General features: G+C 34.4%; 2 protein-coding genes and 1 non-coding gene across 5 annotated transcripts; 2 read left to right on the forward strand and 1 right to left on the reverse strand.

Annotated features, from left to right (window-relative positions):
- Positions 1–1,890: 1,890 nt before the first annotated feature.
- On the forward strand, positions 1,891–9,032 carry LOC107840054 (chaperone protein dnaJ A7A, chloroplastic). Of its 3 annotated transcripts, none has more exons than XM_016683769.2 (8): positions 1,891–2,174; positions 3,101–3,218; positions 4,781–4,922; positions 5,051–5,108; positions 5,652–5,694; positions 7,526–7,574; positions 7,688–7,768; positions 7,871–9,032. In XM_016683769.2, the coding sequence occupies exons 2-8, from the start codon at positions 3,109–3,111 to the stop codon at positions 8,729–8,731; spliced, it is 1,344 nt and encodes a 447-aa protein (XP_016539255.1). In that variant the 5' UTR covers positions 1,891–2,174; positions 3,101–3,108; the 3' UTR covers positions 8,732–9,032. The 3 variants fall into 3 exon arrangements, with proteins under 3 accessions (XP_016539255.1, XP_016539256.1, XP_016539257.1); XM_016683770.2 differs by having other exon boundaries at positions 1,918–2,167; XM_016683771.2 differs by having other exon boundaries at positions 1,938–2,178.
- Positions 9,033–9,732: 700 nt separating this feature from the next.
- TRNAM-CAU lies at positions 9,733–9,817 on the reverse strand. The gene is given in 2 exon segments: positions 9,733–9,768; positions 9,780–9,817. It is a non-coding gene; the product is annotated as a tRNA-Met (tRNA).
- A 568-nt stretch (positions 9,818–10,385) lies between these two features.
- LOC107840055 (7-deoxyloganetin glucosyltransferase) lies at positions 10,386–19,333 on the forward strand. Its single transcript, XM_016683773.2, has 3 exons — positions 10,386–11,286; positions 16,664–17,372; positions 19,028–19,333. Exons 1-3 carry the CDS (start codon positions 10,761–10,763, stop codon positions 19,260–19,262), a joined length of 1,470 nt encoding a protein of 489 aa, XP_016539259.1. The 5' UTR covers positions 10,386–10,760; the 3' UTR covers positions 19,263–19,333.

A 19,333-nucleotide genomic window follows, 5' to 3' on the forward strand; every position in this document is an offset into this window, starting at 1 on the left:
TTGGTTCCCCACTTATAACTTTTAGGGAGAATACTCACAAAAATACCTGAAGTTTGATCAGATTTTCAGTTGAACATACTGAACTTTGCGAGGGTCCTATTAGCCCCTAGATTTTTTTTTTTGTATTTTAATGACATATATCAGCCCACTTTGACAAGTGCGTGTAATCACGCCTCTTGAGTGTGTGAGAGTGATTAAAAACGTTAAAAACTTTTTTTTGGGTCAAATAACCCCTCAATTTGCTGACTTTTAAAAAATTTATATTTTTTAAAATTTTTCATTCTTTCTTTTCTCTTTCTTTCTTCTCTTCAATGGAGTTAAATTGGTGCTCCATTGTTGAATTGAAAATAATTTCATCACACATACACACACACCAAATGAGTCATCTTTAACATACTTAATTCAATTACATTAAATTTACCCAATTTCAACACACACACACACCAAATGAGTATTCTCCAATTCCATAAAAAATAACAAACTTAACCCACCATTACCGCCGACAACAATACCACCGGCAGCCACCACCACCACCTCAGCAAAATTGAGCTTTTACTGTATGAATTGTAATTTATTAGGTATTATATCTATTTGTATTTTAACTTATATACATATGATTAGTGTTTGACTTGGGATTTGTAATCAATCGGGAAAAAGAGAAAGAATGAGATTCATAATGAAATTTGCGGAGAACTTTATATTGAGATTAATGGAGGATCCGTAGGAGAGGAATTGGAAGCTTAGGGAATATGTTTATGCAACGAAGGAGAGGACCAAGAAAATATTGGAGATGTGGAGCTTTGATAGACATAATGCTCAGTTATTTTGGGACCCTTTGTTTGCGATTTGAATAAAATTATTGAAGAAAATTTTCGATTTGAATTTGAAATTTGGGAAAGATTTTCTTAATGAACTAAATAAAAGTCAAATTTCAAGAATAAAGAATCAAGAATTTGATGAAAAATGAAAATTTGTATTGTAGTATTACCAATGTTGTTTGTAGGAGTAATATGGCTGTAATAGTGGAAATAATGAAAATGGAGAAGAAAGGGCGCGGGCGCGTGTGTCACACCTCTGACAGCCAAATCTGGGTATAAAGTTTGAAGGTAATAATTTCACTTTAAAAAAGTCTAGGGGGTAATAGGACCCCACAAAGTTCAATATGCTCAACTGAAAATTCGGTCAAACTTCACATATTTTTGTAAATATTCTCCCTAACTTTTATGTATTTAATAGATTTTTAATATAATTACATCGTATACGAAGATGTTTGGGAGTTCCCCAGAACCCTCTCCACCAATGCTAAATTCACCTCCGTGAAAGTATCTTTCAAATAGATTGATGGAGCAGTATAGAGAGAGGAAAAAAAAAAATATACATATGATGTTCATCGACCTAGAAAAGACATACAATAAAAATCATTTAAGGTTTTACAATGATGCTCGAAATTTAACGACGCACATGCAACATATATTAAAGTAATTAAAAACACGTATGATGGTATCATGACCATATGAGGACAATCAATGAAAACTTGAAATATTACCGAGTCGATAGACACAAGAGAAGCTTCAGACCGAGTACGCGACTAAACATGATGGTAAATGAAATGGAAGTTCAATGTCGCTATGTATTTATTCGCTTTATAACTAACAAATCCATAGCAAATTGCTACTTATACAAAGCACATTGATATACTAAACTATTATTGTTTAATAATGGTGGTCTCACATTTAAAATCTTTTAACCCGCAATAATATTATGGATTGAATTTATTGTAGAGAAACTTGTCTAGAATAATTTATTTTTCTTTCATATTCTAATTAAAAAAAATTTAAACTCTAACTACAATTGATAATTAACCACTACTATTTTTCTAAATGAAAAACCGAAAATGGCCCAGATATTTGTTGACACAGAAGTTTAACGTGTGCCCTTATACAGCGAACCAATATTAGAGGCCTACTTGCGTTCAACTACAGATAGCCCATTGCTGAGTATTCTCGAAACCCCTTTAGCTCTTCTTCTCTTTTTCGAGCCTCATCTTTCACTCGCCTGAAACAACCACTGCTTCCGTCGGTCCTTCCCGTCGCCGTCGACGTCGCCGCAGCGGAACCTCCGCTGCACGTGAAACATCTCAAAACTCCGGCCAATATCTCAGACACAGGTCTTTTGTAGGTTATTGAACTCCATCTGTATTAGTGTATTGGCTCTTTCTTATATGGGCGACTATTGCTGTTTCTGTTTTACTATGTTCTGCTTTAAAAATCTGGACTTTTTTTCATATTTGCTTACTTAGAATATGCCTTTAATTTGTGTTTTTTTTTTTTTTTCGTTTTTTCATTTAATTGCTTTAATATCAGTTCTTCAGGTTTTTTTGTTTGTTGTTAATAATTATTTCAATGTGGAAGGCGGAAGCTTGTAAAGAGCTTGTTGAATCTTTATTTACTAACCACTGGGAATGAATAATGATACTATATGAATCTAATTTCTGTCTTCCACAACAACCAGGAGTTCGGATAGGGTAGTGTTTTTTTTTTTGTGTCTGTGGGAGAGGGGTGCTCTTCTTTTCTCTATAGAAATATTCGCCTGGGTTAGGTGATTATTATCTGTATTTATGTACTCCCACTGTTTCAATTTGTTTGGCCTATTTTGACTTGGCATGGAGTTTAAAAAAATAAAGAAAGGTTTTTGAATTTAGTGTTATTGAATTAAAGATATGTCAAATATATCAAAATGCCCTTTAATCTTGGGGTCTTAAATGCGTCATGTGGAAAGTTGGATTTAAAGGGTCCCTAAAAGGGAAAGGGTCATTCTTTATGAAACGGACTAAAGAGGAAAGTAGGTCAAACAAGTGTCTCTATATGTAGCGATAGATTCTTTATCACTTCACATTGTTGTAAATTATGGCGGATCTTTTCCCTTTGACCATCTTCTTGTCGATTAGCAGAAAGATGTTTTAAAAATCTTTCCTTTGCCTTCCGAATGTAGGCCTTATTCTACTGCTACATCTGTTAGAATGTTTCAAGTAAATATTCTTCAACTTGCAATGTATTCCTTAATTAAACTCATTCTAATGCGATGCTTGATGTACTTGCAGTATATTAGATGGCAATCATACCTTGTGGAAGCACATGGGTTGCCCGGTGGGGAGTTCAGCCTCAGTTTATGCCAAAATCTTTCACTGTTACAAATAAATTATCAGCATCTCCATTTTGGTGAGTCACCCTAGGTCATTCTTGAATGTGGACCACTTATTAGTTGTATAAGATATATGCTTTCTTTCAAAATTTTATGGATTTTATCTGAAATGTTTCTGTATTAACTACTAGCCGTGACAATTGATCATTCTTATCTTTTGTTTTGTATCTACCTATTACCCCCCCAAACCCTTTTGGCGAATATATTCTTTCCATTTTCAAATTCTTGTTATGTTGTGAAGTCATTCTTTCGGACTGACATTCTATTTATTTATGCTTGGTTAACCTCACAGCCTCATCTCTAGTATATTCCTTTGGATTCAAACTCTGTATGTTTTAAGTCATTTATGGGAACTTTGTTTGCTAAAAATTCACGTAATTGTGATATAATTTAATTATATGAGGGGGAATTTTTTGGTCTTCTGCTGAATAGAGACGCCTTGAACTAGTATATTTTCTATTTTTTATTCAGCACTTCCGATAGGCTGTAAATTTGAACCTATAGCACATCATGACTGTCAGAAGGGTATTTATTTGTATTAACCATTTAGTTGTGACCTTGATGGAAAATTGCCGTACAGTCTCGCTATAGGAAGCAAGGAAAAAGGAAAGTGCCATTAATGTATACTCTTTTGGATATTAGCAGTTCCGATTGACGAAAGTTTTTATCCATATATGGACTTAAGAGTTCCACTTGTATCTCTTGAATACTTCTGGAGTTCTAGTGAAGTGGTGATTATGTCGTGAATAAAAGTTGGCCTTGGATGATGCATCTCAGTAAAAGTTGATGCAAAGTGTCATAGGAGGTCTGTATCAGAGATGAAAGTTACATATTGTTCCGGATAGTAGAAGGTGAAAGATACACGTTGACTTTAAAGAGCGTGTGAATTTTCTGAAAAAGAATCTATAAGTGTACGTAAGTGCAACTTGATGGATTTACATTGTACGCATAAATCATGTCTGCTTGTGTTAACCACAACACATTCATAATCCCTCCTCCTATATAATGAATTATGCATGTAAAACGAACGAGACGTTGATCCAGTGAGCTCCATGGCTAGTCCACAAAGAAATGAGGAGTAATGCTGTTTTGTTTTCTAGTTTGGAGCATGCCCCTCTATAATTTAATAGACCATGCTTGGGAGTATTTGACGTGTCTTTTTACACTTAAGTGAGTACTTGCTATTTGGCCTGCATCGACGATTGGGCATTGGGTTTCCTTCCTATTGTAGGGGCAAGTTCAATTCTTCTCGTATGAGTCCTTTACATTTAGCCCCGGGGCTTTGGTTTAGAGGTAAGAAGGGATTGTGTGATGTGTGGATTAGAAGCTGTCACGAGTTTAACCTGCCACAGACTAAAACATTGATGCAAGTGGAGAAGGGTCTCACCTAAGTTTAAACTGTGCACCAGCTAGCTCTTGCTGATTGCTCGGTTATTTTTTAAAAAATCATACTATTTGCATCTAAGAAGTATGTGATAATTGGCATATTTTCTGCCCCAAGAGATAACTGCCATATCTATTTGCTTAGCCAGCAGATGACATCTGCCTGCTCTTATTGACCTTGTTATCGTCTATGCAGTTTCTCAAGCAAGATAAGGGCATTGGCATCCCCAAATTCAACCTTTTTTTGTCAAGAATCTCTGCAAGCACTTTTCAGTTCAGTATCAAACAAGAACCATTATCAACGAAGGGGGGCCCGATTAGTTGTTAGAGCTGAAAAAGTAAGATGCTGTGCAGATATCCTTTCCCTAGAATGTGATTGTAGTTGTGAGAAAGAGTTACATTTATGTTTGTGAGTTTGTAAATATATAGCATAGTAAGTTTGGTTTAATTTGTTACATGTTCACAGGATTACTATGATATCCTTGGTGTATCTAGAAATGCTAGCAAATCAGAAATCAAAAGTTGTGAGTACAATCTTCACTCTTTTCTTTTCTATTCTTTGCTTTTGAGTTTCCTCAGCAAAGCTCATTCAAGCTTCTAGGTGGTATTGTATAGTGAACCTTTATGGCCATTTTGTGTAGTTGTTATGAGATAAGATTGTGAATAGTGCATTGCTTTCTTAATTTGATGCTCATGGTTAATATTACTATAATTGTTTTTGTGCATTGATTTTCTTTTGGTACTAGTGGCGAGAATTAGAATATCTGGTATATAATGTGAAAACAAGAATTACCCGTCTTGTTAGAAAGTAGTTTTGTCTTCTTAATGTGCATCTCAAAGCCGGCCTCCTGAAATTTGGTCTCTCTAGATTTTTAAGTTCGAGAATATCAAAATACCATTGTAACTAGTCCTTGAAATGTCTACTAGAATTCGTTAATCATTTATATCCTTGACTTTTGACTGTAAATCAGAACTACTCATAGGCTGCGCAAGAACTGTATAGTTGAAAAAGATAATATTTGTTGCATTCATGTTATGTTTCTGATCTACTGTTTTTTCTTGTTTAGCTTATCGGAAGCTTGCAAGGAGTTACCATCCTGATGTGAACAAGTGAGTATACTCCCTGAAATTTTAAGATGTGATGCCTTTTACTGTATCTTATTGTTGAAAGATAGTATAACGTATTTGGCTTTTCTCTAGCTTTAAATTTACTTCAGTATTTTGTTGAAGTGCCATGTTTACCCAAGCTCAGATGATTGAGTCCTTACACTGATTTTCTATGTTGCGCGGAGTTGTTAGTTTCGCCGCCGAACCCGTCCCGACGCAATGCTGGTGTGGGCGGGGTGTGTCTCCAATTCGATCAAACGAATCCGGAGATGTTAACTCAACATCAAGAACAAAGTTGGCAGTCGTTGTCGGAAGGGAGCAAGACCGGCGACTGTAATTGCTATCCTCGTCGGAAGGGAGAACATTGGCAATTGCTGTCATCGTCGGAAGGGAGAAATCTGGTGACTGTTGTCATTGTCGGAAGGGAGAAATCCGGCAAATGCTGTCATCCTCAGAAGGGAGAAATCTGACTGTAATTGTTGTCGTCGGAATTTGAATCATTGGGAAGAAAGAGAAAGACGTGGTTGGGAACTGGGAAGAATGACTCAGAAGTCAGATCTACGCGGTGGTTTTTAATAATTATATTTTTTAAAATATAAAAAGAACTTTTATATTAATATAGTAAATAAAGTATATGTGCCTGCCAGTTTCCCAAAGATCATGTATATCTGTATACTACACCTAATTGAAAAAGTAACTAAAAGTTACCTTAAAAATTAAAGTGGATTTTTAGAATATCTTTATAACTCTATATTTATAATATTTGACTTTTGTAGCCGAATCCCCGCACCCGTATCCATACTCAGATTTGCACCCCCGAATCGTAAAATTTAAATTTTGACGTATCAGCACCCGTCTCGGATACTCGCACCCGCACCCGAGTCCATGCAACTTAGCTGATTTTTGCTTATAGTTCCTGGAAATTTGAGTTGTGATGCTTTTTACAATGGTCTTCTTGTTGAAAGATGATATAGAGTAGTAGTACATACTTAGCTTTTTCTCTAGCTTTAATTTTCTTTCATATCTTGTTGTACCTGCTCTGCTGCTGATGATTGACCTCTTTACAAACTTTGAATTTTCCTAATTTGTTGCAGAGAATAGTAGTAGAAACTTAAAATTGAACGTTTAGACTTAAGGAATAGTTAGGGGAGAAGATGGATGAAGAATTTTAGAGTGGATACGTGAAACTGTGAATTTACCATATAATTTGTCTAGATATTTTAAAAAATCCAAGTTATATTTGTATTTTTGAGTAAATAATTAAAATGCAACAAGTTGCTGCCGCAAGGAATTGCCATAGTATTTTTCTCATCTTCTTTGAAAAACTGCATTATCCGTGGTCTTATACCGACTGTTTATGTTTCTGTACATGTTATTACATTTATTACATGCTATTTACCATATTTTTTTGTTTCCTTTCTGTATGTTTGAACTACATGGAAATTAACAAAACATATCCATATGATTTCATCCTCAACTTCTAATTTGTTTTTTCAATTTTAGTAAAAATATGTTGGGGCTTATAACAGTGAGTATTTGGTCACTGATTACTGTAAATGATCAAAGAAATAAAAAAAATCAACTTTTCCCACTGATAGAGCATTTTACTGGAAAGATCACACCAGCTGATGAAAAAATAGTTTCTGTAGAAATAAACGTAAGATGTTGGGGATAGCTATAAAGTGTGTATTAATTGAACTTACAAGCTTTAGTTTCCTTCTGAGATGTGTAAGTGTATTTTCATATGAAGGTGCAGAGTCATTGTCGAACTATATTTTTTACTTTACAGTATGTAAGATCCTTATACGTGCATTCATGTTCTTCCATATTGTAGAGAACCTGGAGCTGAACAGAAATTTAAGGAGATCAGTAATGCGTATGAGGTAAATTACTTTTTATTGGTGCTTTTTGTCCTACTAAAAGGTAGCCGACAATTGACTTTTTATAATGGAGAATATTTCAAGCACTTCTTATGACATTTAGTATCTTACAATAGGTTTTGTCCGATGATGAGAAACGTTCCGTATATGATAAATATGGGGAGGCTGGGCTTAAAGGAGCTGGCATGGGCATGGGGGTGAGAATTTCTTGCTTTATAAGAAGATATAGCAATAGTTCAGATTGTTATATTTTTACCTCTATAAATTTTTTGTTTTGACTTATTGTTCCTTATTCATAGGATTTTAGCAATGCCTTTGATTTGTTTGAGTCTCTGTTCGACGGCTTTGGTGGTATGGGTGGCATGGGTGGTGGTATGGGAGGTAGAAGTTCTCGGAGCAGGGCCACAGAAGGTGAAGACCAGGGCTATAATCTGGTTTTGAATTTCAAAGAAGCTGTATTTGGGGTTGAGAAGGAGATTGAAATTAGCAGGCTTGAAACTTGTGGCACCTGTGATGGATCAGGTGCAAAACCTGGGACTAAACCGTCGACCTGCAATACTTGTGGTGGACAAGGGCAGGTTGTGTCCTCAGCAAGGACCCCGCTGGGTGTGTTCCAGCAGGTGACAACATGCTCTTCATGTGGAGGGACTGGAGAGATTTCTACTCCTTGCAACACCTGCAGTGGTGATGGCCGAGTGAGGAAATCAAAACGCATTAGCTTGAAAGTTCCACCTGGTGTAGATTCAGGTAGCCGTTTAAGGGTCCGTTCAGAAGGTAATGCAGGAAGGAGAGGTGGACCCCCCGGAGATCTTTTTGTCATGATCGAAGTCCTTCCAGATCCAGTATTAAAACGGGACGACACCAATATTCTCTTCAATTGCAAAGTTTCTTACATTGATGCGATTTTGGGCACAACTATGAAGGTTCCTACAGTAGATGGGATGGTTGATCTAAAGATTCCGGCAGGTACCCAGCCAGGGACAACATTGGTGATGGCCAAAAAAGGGGTGCCACTCCTGAGCAAGCCAAATATGAGAGGCGATCAATTGGTGAGAGTGCAAGTTGAGATTCCAAAACGGTTGAGTAGTGAAGAAAGAAAGCTCATAGAAGAACTTGCCAATCTAAACAAGCCTAAAGCTGCCACCAACAGTAAGAGATAGCTTGTAGCTGAAGCAACCAAGTCGTTTTGTCTTTCTAATACTTTCGATGACCAATATTCTGGTATGCTGGGCTTGAGTTTGTTCCGCTGTGGACTCTATACCTATTGGCACACCAATATTAATTTTAATTCCTCAACCTCCACATAGCGTAGTCGTAGACAGAGACAATTTTGAGGGTTGATTTTGTATTATGTACTATATCTACACCCAGCGACATGCTGGAAAAGATCAAGAGGTCTGAGCGAATATTGTTGATGTCTCAATATTTATTCTATATTATCATTTGATTCTTCAGCTAAAACTGATTTGAGGTTGATTCTAATTTGTGTTATCCAATAACTACTCGCACATCCTTAGCTTCAAGCTTTTCCCAAACTCCAAACCCCACCTGCATTACATTTGTTGTTGTTACTCGATTCATTTGTTTGTTTTTGTTACTGTTTCAGTTTTCCTTTACCGGTATCTCAAGTAAGAATAGACAACACGAAAGAAGTGAATTTTCACTGCCCTCCATTACTTTGTTTCCTTTATATGAGAAGGAAACGATGAGTAATAAAGTGGGCGTGTTGGGTAGAGAAGGACAAGTTCTTCTGTAGGCTGGGACATCACAGAGCCTTTTCATTCCTCCATAAGCATTAAGAGCAGAAGCACCTACATTTTTAGTTTGTAGGATAGCAAGACCTAAAATTAATCTCTTATTCCTCCTACCAAACGACCCCTAATTTAGAAGTAGCAACGAGTAGAATATATCACTGAGAATCCACGTATCAAGAAGAAGGATTGAAATATCATGACTTTCACATATCGACCTTATCAAATGCTTCATGGTTACAAAAAAAAGATACGTAGATAATTAGGAAATGGTAGCGAGTGCAACAATATATGATGGAGAATCTCATATATGGACTAAAATTGGATAGAAATATTATGTTTACGAAGACTAGGCAAAATGAGGAGAGGATAATAAAGAAAGCGTACATACAGCATTATTATGCAAAAAGTGGGGTGAGAGAGGCTCGAACTCTCGACCTCAGGATTACTCAGAAGCTATGAGACCTACGCGCTAGCCAACTGCGCCACCACCCCTGTTGTTATGCCTCTATATTTAGTTAATAACATCATGTACCTAGTTTCTTTTTAAATTGCATAAATAGCATTTTTGGTCCATGGGTTATTGCTTTATTCCAATTTTGATCCTTGTATATTTGGTCTAGATTTTGGTTATATTTGGTTTGTCATAAAGCATCCTCCACAGAAGGTAATTGCTTGAAAATATTAGAAAGTAAAAAAAAATTAAAAAAAATCATATTTTTGAGTCATTTAGGGGAACATTCATGCAGAATATATATATATATATATATATATATATATATATATGTGCGCATGTGTGTGATGATTGTGGATGGTAGAAGCAAAAAGTGTGGTGAAAAATATATATTGTTGATAAGGTTCAATACAAAATGGATGGTTACAAAATATGTATAGTTACTTCACGAGTGTTCTCGGTCTGTTTTTGTCTATTCTCTTGGTTTCTTTCCCTTGTTCGAGTTGACGTCGTTTCGTTATTGAAAAATGGAAATATTCTACATCAAAACGGAATAAAACAAAAATTATTACTACTACTTATTTTATAATAGCACTTGCTAGAACTAACAGCTTCACATTACTGTTAATCTGACCCACTCCAAAATTCCATCAAACAGTGATCTTCCATTTGCTAATAATCTTATTATTCTTTAATGTATTATTTTTCTATAAGAAACGTGTTTCACCGTCCAAGTCGTCATATTGTTCGCTTTAGGCTTAGGCTCACATAAATTTATCTTTCGGATTATGTCATATCGAGCTTCAAAAATCGCGTATTATATAACTTTATGAAAATTTTTTCACTTTCCTCTCATCTCCGGCCCCATGTAGGATTTGCCTAAAGCATCGTATATAGTTCTTGTTAAGAAGCTTGTCAGCTTAAGATTCTGTTAATCCTCACAAATTCTAGATTGTTTGTTATAGAAACAGAAAAGAAAAAAAAATGGGGTGTCATGAAGGGAGAAAACCCCAAAAGCCTCATGCTGTGTGCATACCATTTCCATCACAAGGCCACATAAATCCTATGCTAAAAATTTCCATACTCCTCCACTCCAAAGGATTTCACATAACATTTGTCAACTCTGAATATAATCACAAGAGATTACTCAAATCCAAAGCCACTTCTTCTCTTGAAAAATTCAAAAATTTCATCTTTGAAACAATTCCAGATGGACTCCCTCCTATTGATGCTGATGCTACACAACATATTCCTTCTCTTTGCTTCTCCACAAAGGAAAATTGTTTAGCCCCATTTAGGGAGCTTCTAATCAAGATTACTAATTCATCTGATGATGATGATGTTCCTCCAGTGACTTGCATAATTTTTGATGGAATTATGACATTTGCTTTGTTGGCTGCTCAAGAAATTGGTGTACCAAGTGTTAGCTTCAGAACTACAAATGCTTGCAGTTTCATGTGCAACAAATATTTGCCTCTCCTTATTCAAAAAGGAATTCTGCCCCTCAAAGGTAACTACAAAGTCTAACTGAAAATTGAATCTTATAATTTCGTTTATTTTATTGTCATTATGTATAATTAATCGGGTTTATTTCGCGGATGGTTATTCAATTTTTGATTTTGTTTTACTCTGAAATGTATGATACTCAATATAGGTAGAATAATAAGGTACATTTTAGTTGCTTAAAGAAGGGAATGAGACTAATAAGTGGAGCAAAATTGTTTTTTCGTGGGATGATAAATAAAAACTATCTTCTTTTTGTAACAGAAAAATTGTTTTTCTATGTACATATGTCTATATATCAAATAAAACGAAAATTAGAGGAAAGTGCTATAATTCAACCGATAAAACACAAGTAAGCTGTTAAATGTATAAAATTGCGGATCAAATATTATAAACTCAACAACTCATTTAATTTAATATAATATTCATATGGTACTACTTTAAAAAAACTCACATTTGACTAAACACCCTTAAAATAATCTAATTCAAATATGTTCCAAGTGTTTTTATGTTTTTTAATAGGTATCACGTATATATTATATAAGGTGAGTTGTTTACCAGACATCTAAAGTAAAGTCAAAATTTCAAAGTTGGTAGCTGGTTAATTTTGTTATAAATGATGTTATGTCAGTCCAATAGCCAAAAGAAAACCCCTTTTGAATAACAAATTGTAGATCTCTGGAGTGTCAAGTGGGTCGGGCCGAGCCAAATTGGAACTGACCCGTGTTATTTAATCTGGTTGAGGGCCGGGTCAGGGTCGGGTTGGGGTCTAAGTGGGCCGGGCCGATCTGGGCTCAACAGTAAAAAAATCAAAAATCACCCTAACTCGGCCCACTTAATCCAACCTGGTCAAACCCACCTAAATCCGCTCAAACCCGTTTAAAAAATCGGTCAAACCCGGTCAAAAATATAAAAAAAAAACTTTTTTTCAATATACATTATATATACCCACCTATATACATTATAAATACGTTAAACAATATATATACACTATATATATAGTATATACTACATTAGAATTTAAAAAATATATACACATATACATAATTACACATATATACGCACCATCCAAATATTTATGTACTACTTTAAACTTTAAAGTTTAAATAAAATATACTACAATATATATATATATATATATATACACACACATGAATATGTTAAATATACACGTCTATAGAAGATCTATTCACATATATACACTCTATTCTATGTCTATACTACAATATATATACATTACAATATATATTTGTATAGTTATATACTATTTTATAAAATATATACACATGTATACATTAAATATACACGTCTATAGAAGATCCATTCACACATATACACTCTATTCTATGTATATGTAATACTTTAAATGAAATATACTATAATATATATACATTACAATATATATTTGTATAGTTATATACTAATTTATAAAACATATACACATGTATACGTTAAATATACACGTCTATAGAAGATCTATTCACATATATACACTCTATTCTATGTATACGCACCATTCAATGTATATATACTACTACTTATAAAATATACTACATTATATATACATTACAATAAATATAGATATACTTATATACTAATTTATAAAACATATACACATGTATATGTTAAATATACACTTCTATAGAAGATATATACACGTGTATACGCACCATTCAATGTATATATACTACTACTTATAAAATATACTACATTATATATACATTACAATATATATAGATATACTTATATACTAATTTATAAAACATATACACATGTATACATTAAATATACACTTCTATAGAAGATATATGCACAAATATACAAAACATATGCTACTTAATATAATAAATTAATAATATTTGGTAGTAAATTAATAATATATTAGAAGTAAGTTTTTAATTTAAAGTAGAAAACTAGAAATTCAATTTTAAATTTTAAACCGTTAAATGAAAAAAAATAAAAAGCAAGGACTAAGGAGTAAATGAATTTGAGGAATTTTATTGATTGCAAAATGATCCAAAATTTCTAATTTACATGAATGAAAAATCTATAAATTATGCATCATTTTTTCCAACTCATTCATGTCAATATTAATGGAAACTTGCATAGGATAGTCAAAGTCAACGGAGGCAAAACCATGCATTGGACTTGATTTTGCTGAGTTCTCCCGTGAAGTCATAATTTCTTCAAGTTTCAGCTCGTTGCTCGGCTCCGGTTCCATTCCTTGGTTTCTTCTTTCCGCTCTAATCCAATCTCTGAGGCAAACTAGAACATTCATTGCATTGCTTCCCAATGAGTGTCGGTTGTCTCCAAGCTGCTGTCGTCCCTGACTAAAGGCGCTCTCTGATGCAACGGTTGACATTGGAATGTTCAACATATCTCTAGCTAATCTTAAAAGCACAGAATATTGTGTTTCATTACTCCTCCACCAATCCAACGTGTTGATCCATCGTCTGCGATCCTCTGGTGCCGTCCGAAGATAATATTTCAGCTCTTCCCGATAAGTTTATGTGTAAATTCTCTCATCAACACTGTTCCAACAATTTAAATCATAAAATGAATCAGAAAAACCACTATGTGCCGGCCTTTTAGAAGATGATGGCTCCTCGGGAGGATGAGGAGCGACAGTTGGAGTGATATTTGTAGGTACGGCTAAATAAAATAAATCAGCATAGTGATTATATAATTTTTCTATGTAATCCTTTGCATCAGCCGTAGTCGTCCACACATCAGGTTGTACTTGTTCAGAATCATGGTTAGTATTTATTTCTAAGTTAGTATAAATAAGAGTACTAAAGTGACACATATGATTATATTTCATGCACGGATTTAGCATAGCACCAACCAAGTAAATAGGGGGAATCGGAAAAAAATATTTTTTAAATTTCGTAAACATGGCGCCAACAGCTTCTTTACAACCTTCTTTATTTTTATATTCTTTGAGCAAACCAGAAATAACGGCTATATATGCCAAAATATTACAAACAGTAGGATAATAAGCATCGAAAAATTTAACCGTAGCTACATAAAATTTTTCTAAAAACTTAACAAGATCATTAATTACAACCCAATCAGAATTATGTAGCATGCAATCAGCAGAATCAACAAATGAACCGCAATGTTGGTTAAAAGTTAGTGTAATAGGAATTCTATATTTATAACAAGTTTTTAAAAATTCATATGTAGAATTCCATCTAGTATCAATTTCCTCAGGCATCAAAATCGGTGTAAGTCCATTTTCTTGACATTTAACTTTAAATTCTCTAATTCTCGATCTACGATTATTTCCTTAAATAAAACCAACGGCAAGACAATTTTTTTCAATATAAAGCTCAAAAAACTCAAGACCATCTTTTACAATTAAATTATATATATGACATGCACACTTAATATGAAAAATTTCAGGCAAGGGCGGAGATAGCGTAGATTTTATTTTTGTTATAGCAGTCTTGTTGTTAGAAGCATTATCAAAAACAATACATAAAATTTTACTTTCGATACCATAATATCTGGCAATTTTAACAATAGAATCAACAATAAATTGTCCAGTATGTTTACGATCTTCATCATATAAAAAAGCAAGAATACGTTTTTGCATCACGAAATTACTATCCATCCAATGACAAGTAACGGTTAAATAATCATTTTTATTTACAGCACGACCAAGATCAGAAGTTAGGGACAATCTATATTGAATATTTTTTAACAATGTTGATAAATAAAAATAATATTGTGAATGAAGTCTAAAAATATCAGAACGACAAGTAGTTCTAGGAATACCGTTAAACATAAGATTATAAATTGCTTGTATATAACGAATAAAGACATCAGAAGAAGGAAAACTAAAAGGCAAACAACCCACAGCTACCATTTTAGCTATTTCTTCCCTGTCCCTCAATTTATTATACTTTTTCGCTACGTGACCGATTAGTGGGTCCATTCTAGTTTGCGTTGACCCACCAACCTTTTGCAATATTTAACTCTCTTTTGTGATCTTCAGCTACATGTCTCATTAACGTACCCGTACCCCCTTGCTTGCCTCCACTTCTATGCTTATATATTTGTTGACAAATATTGCATTGCACCTCAATATCTGATATACGTTCAAAAAATTGCCATGCAATACTAGTTCTTTTACGAGGTTTTAGGGCACTGGGAGGACGGGAAGGGAGATTAACTGATTCAGATCTAACGTTAGCATCTCCTACTGCGGGTGTCTCAACAATATTTTTATTATCTTCGTCTAAATTAACCGCATCTACTTCATTTTCTTCTTCTATACCGTAATTTTTCTGAGCTTCTACATAATCCATATTGTGAACACCTACACCTATTTCTTCCTCAAAAAGTGTACCAAGCGGTACCGGAGGCGAAGGTACACAGGTATATCTACTACTTGAACTACCTCTACCGCTAGTAATTTGCTTTTTACTACCACTACCGCTTCCGGGACAAAAAATTTTAACACCTTTAGTAGCGAGGTTTCTTAATTTATCCATAATATAAATTAAATTAAACTAAAAATATTCAAAATACACAAATATAATAAAATTAAATATTAAACAATTAATACAATAAATAAAAATTAAACGTAAGAGATGGAATGACAATACCAAATTTTGGAAGTATCCGAAGATTGCGACTTTAGAAACTTTCGCTCGTACTTTGTAAACGAAAAATTAAAAAATTAAAGTGAACACTTTAAGAAATTAAATATATTGAATATTTGAGAATTGAGAATTGAGATTTGAGAGAGAATGAGATTTGAGAGAGTGAAAAATTGTGTGAAAAATGATTTGAAGTTGTAGGGTATTTATAGATTTTTTTTTGGGATTAAAAAATATTTTTTAAAGTTTTTTTTTTTTTTAATAAATGGGCCCAAACTAGCTGTTTGGATCCAAAAACGGCTATATAGCCGTTGGGTCAACGGCTAGTTTGGCCCAAAAGCCAAAATATCTTTTTTTTTTTAAAAAATAAATTTTCGGGCCGGTTAACCGGCGGGCCTGAACCGGGCTTGGTCCAGGCCGGGTTAGCTAAGCCCATTTTAACAAAATAACCGGCCCGGAACCCAGAATCCTAAAGCCTTAGGGCTTATCGGGCCGGGTCAAACCGGGTCGAATTAGGTACAAGACCCGGGTCGGCCCGGCCCACTTGACACCCCTATCTCCAGAGCCCAGATTTGACCCTTACACATGAAATTTCACTCTTCTTTGTTGAGTTAAATTTGTTTTGAGAGCATTCCGTCAATTTTCACTTTAACCCGATTCTTCACTTTGAAAAAAGATTTTTCCTTTTTCTAATTTGATGATGCTCTTCTTATAATATGCGTATAGGTTATTGAACTATTGATGCAAATAATGTTTATATATATTGTGTTTATGCAGATGAAAGTGATATAACAAATGGATATTTGGACACGGTCATAGATTTTATACCAAGTATGAAAAATCTTCGTCTTAGGGAATTTCCCAGCCAAATCAGAACCACAAATATAAATGACAAATTGTTGAATTTCATTATGGGAGAAACTGAAGGAGCTTCAAAAGCATCAGCCATTATTTTCCACACTTTTGATTCACTTGAATTTAATGTCTTAAGTGATTTATCCTTAATTTGTCCTCCACTCTACACTATTGGTCCTCTTCAATTACTCACTGATCAACTTCCAGAAAATAGTCTAAAATTCCTTAGAGCCAATTTATGGAAAGAAGATGAGGATTGTGTACAGTGGCTAAATTCAAAAGAGGAAAGATCAGTGGTTTATCTGAATTTTGGCAGCATAACAGTATTGACGAAAGACCAATTGATGGAATTTGCATGGGGACTTGCTAATAGCAAGAAGAATTTTTTCTGGGTAATTAGATCTGATGCAGTTGTTGGTGATGATTCTGTAATATTACCAAGTGAATTCGTCCAAGAAACAAAAGAAAGAGGCTTTATTTCAAGATGGTGTTGCCAAGAACAAGTTTTGAAACATGTATCAATCGGTGCGTTTTTAACTCATTGTGGATGGAATTCGGTCATGGAAAGTATAGGAACTGGTGTACCGATGATTTGTTGGCCATTTTTCGCCGATCAGCACATAAACTGCAGGTATGCATGTTGTGTTTTAATAATGAGAAAAGACATCTTTTTCACATCCCAACTTGTCTTTAAAATTCACTTTAGCACTTAAACTAAACTTCTGTTTGTTTACCCCCTTAACATCTTTAAAATGTATTAATTTCACTCTTCAAAACTGAATAACACTCTCACACCGGAGAGTGTGTTACACTCGCCCACATATGAGCACCACGTCAATGCCACGCAAGCAAAATATTTTTTAAAAATATATTAAAAAATACAACACTCTTCCCCCTCCCTTTCATCTTCTTCAAACCTGCAGATTATATACACAAGAGGAGAAACCATGAACGAGAAATTGGAGGAGGGGCCATGAACGGACCTAGCTCTAACTTCCTCCACTACTTCCACTTTCCCACCAATCCTCTCCAAACTCAACACCTCTGCTGGCAACTTCCGACAACCACCATCGCTGTCACCACCACGGCGGCTGTCGCCACCAAAATTACACTAAAGAATTTCATAACGATTCTTGAAAAAAGGTAAAATATATACTAAAATGTATAAAATATATATTAAAATGTATAAATTATGTAAATTTAAGTACAACCCAATTCAAGAAACACTAAAAAGATTGAATTTTGGTAAAAAAAATTGATGAACAAAAACAATAACAATAATCTTTATTTTATCCATTGACGCAAAATCGACCCCCACATCCCTTGATTTCATCAGTGAACATCAGAAACAACATTCAAAATAGTCCATCATCCATCACCGGAATTCACTGTTCCGGTGAACCATGTTGCAAGTTTTTCGATGATTTTTTTTCTTTATCAAATAAAAAATTAACTTGAGCAAATTCAACAATGGACTAAATACAAGTACATGATCACAAAAACACATTAATACACAAAATCTCAAATTCAAATTCATTCACATTAACCAAAACACAAAATCCTAAAACTCCCAAACCAAAACACAAAATCCCAAAACTCCCAAATTTTCAATCTTCTACTCAAAATGAAGATGAAGAAATAGAGTGTTGGGGGTGGGGGTGGGGGTTGGGACGGGGATGGGGAAGGGGAGTGATGAAGAAGATGAAAATGTCTTCACGAAGAAGACATGTCCTTTGATTTTCTTTTAATTTCAGCAATAAAGTGGTCCTTTTTAAATAATAATAGCAATAAAGTGGCCCTTTTAAAAAAAAATAAAAAATTCACTCGCCCTTTTTTGTTTTTTTAGCCACGTCAGCCATAGGGGTGAATTTAATTTACTTGAAAGTTGTTAAGGGAGGTAAATAAAAGAAAATTAAGTTTAAGTGCTAAAGTGAGTTTGGAGAATAAGTTCGGGGGAAGATGTCTTTTCTCTTTAATCATTAGTTAATTATATATGTATCATATAACCATCTAAGTTCATGCCGTATGTTATCTGCTTTTACCCAACAGACCTAAAGTATTGGGCTACCGAGCCCAAAAGCGTGCGTACTATCTAAACTTGTGAGTTGTCTTATAAGGCGCTTCACTCTCCTCTTCCATTCAATGTGTAATGATTAGCCTGAATTATCATGTGCGTCGCTTCTTTAAAAACTTGTCAACCTAGAAATCTGCCGCTCCTTCTCTTCTATCCGCTGCCCCGTCATGAGCGCCACATTTTTCTAATTAGTTCTTGGTTTTCATGTGCAGGTATGTATGTTGTGAATGGGGTATTGGTGTGGAAATTGCCAAGAATGTGAAGAGAGATGAAGTGGAAAAGATTGTAAGGGAAATGATGGATGGAGATAAAGGTCAGAAAGTGAAGAAAAAGGTAAGTGAATGGAAAATATTGGCAGAAGAGGCTACTGGAGCTAAGGGTTCATCAAGCTTGAATTTAGATAAATTAGTGAAAGATGTACTTCTATCCAATCATTTAGTTAATTAGCAAAACGCTGAAAATTATCAATTAAGATTGACTGCTCATTTAAGAAATCTAATTTCGATCATTTTTATTCT

Source organism: Capsicum annuum, chromosome 8 (assembly GCF_002878395.1).
Source record: "Capsicum annuum cultivar UCD-10X-F1 chromosome 8, UCD10Xv1.1, whole genome shotgun sequence".
In the NCBI taxonomy this organism is placed as follows: Eukaryota; Viridiplantae; Streptophyta; class Magnoliopsida; order Solanales; family Solanaceae; genus Capsicum; species Capsicum annuum.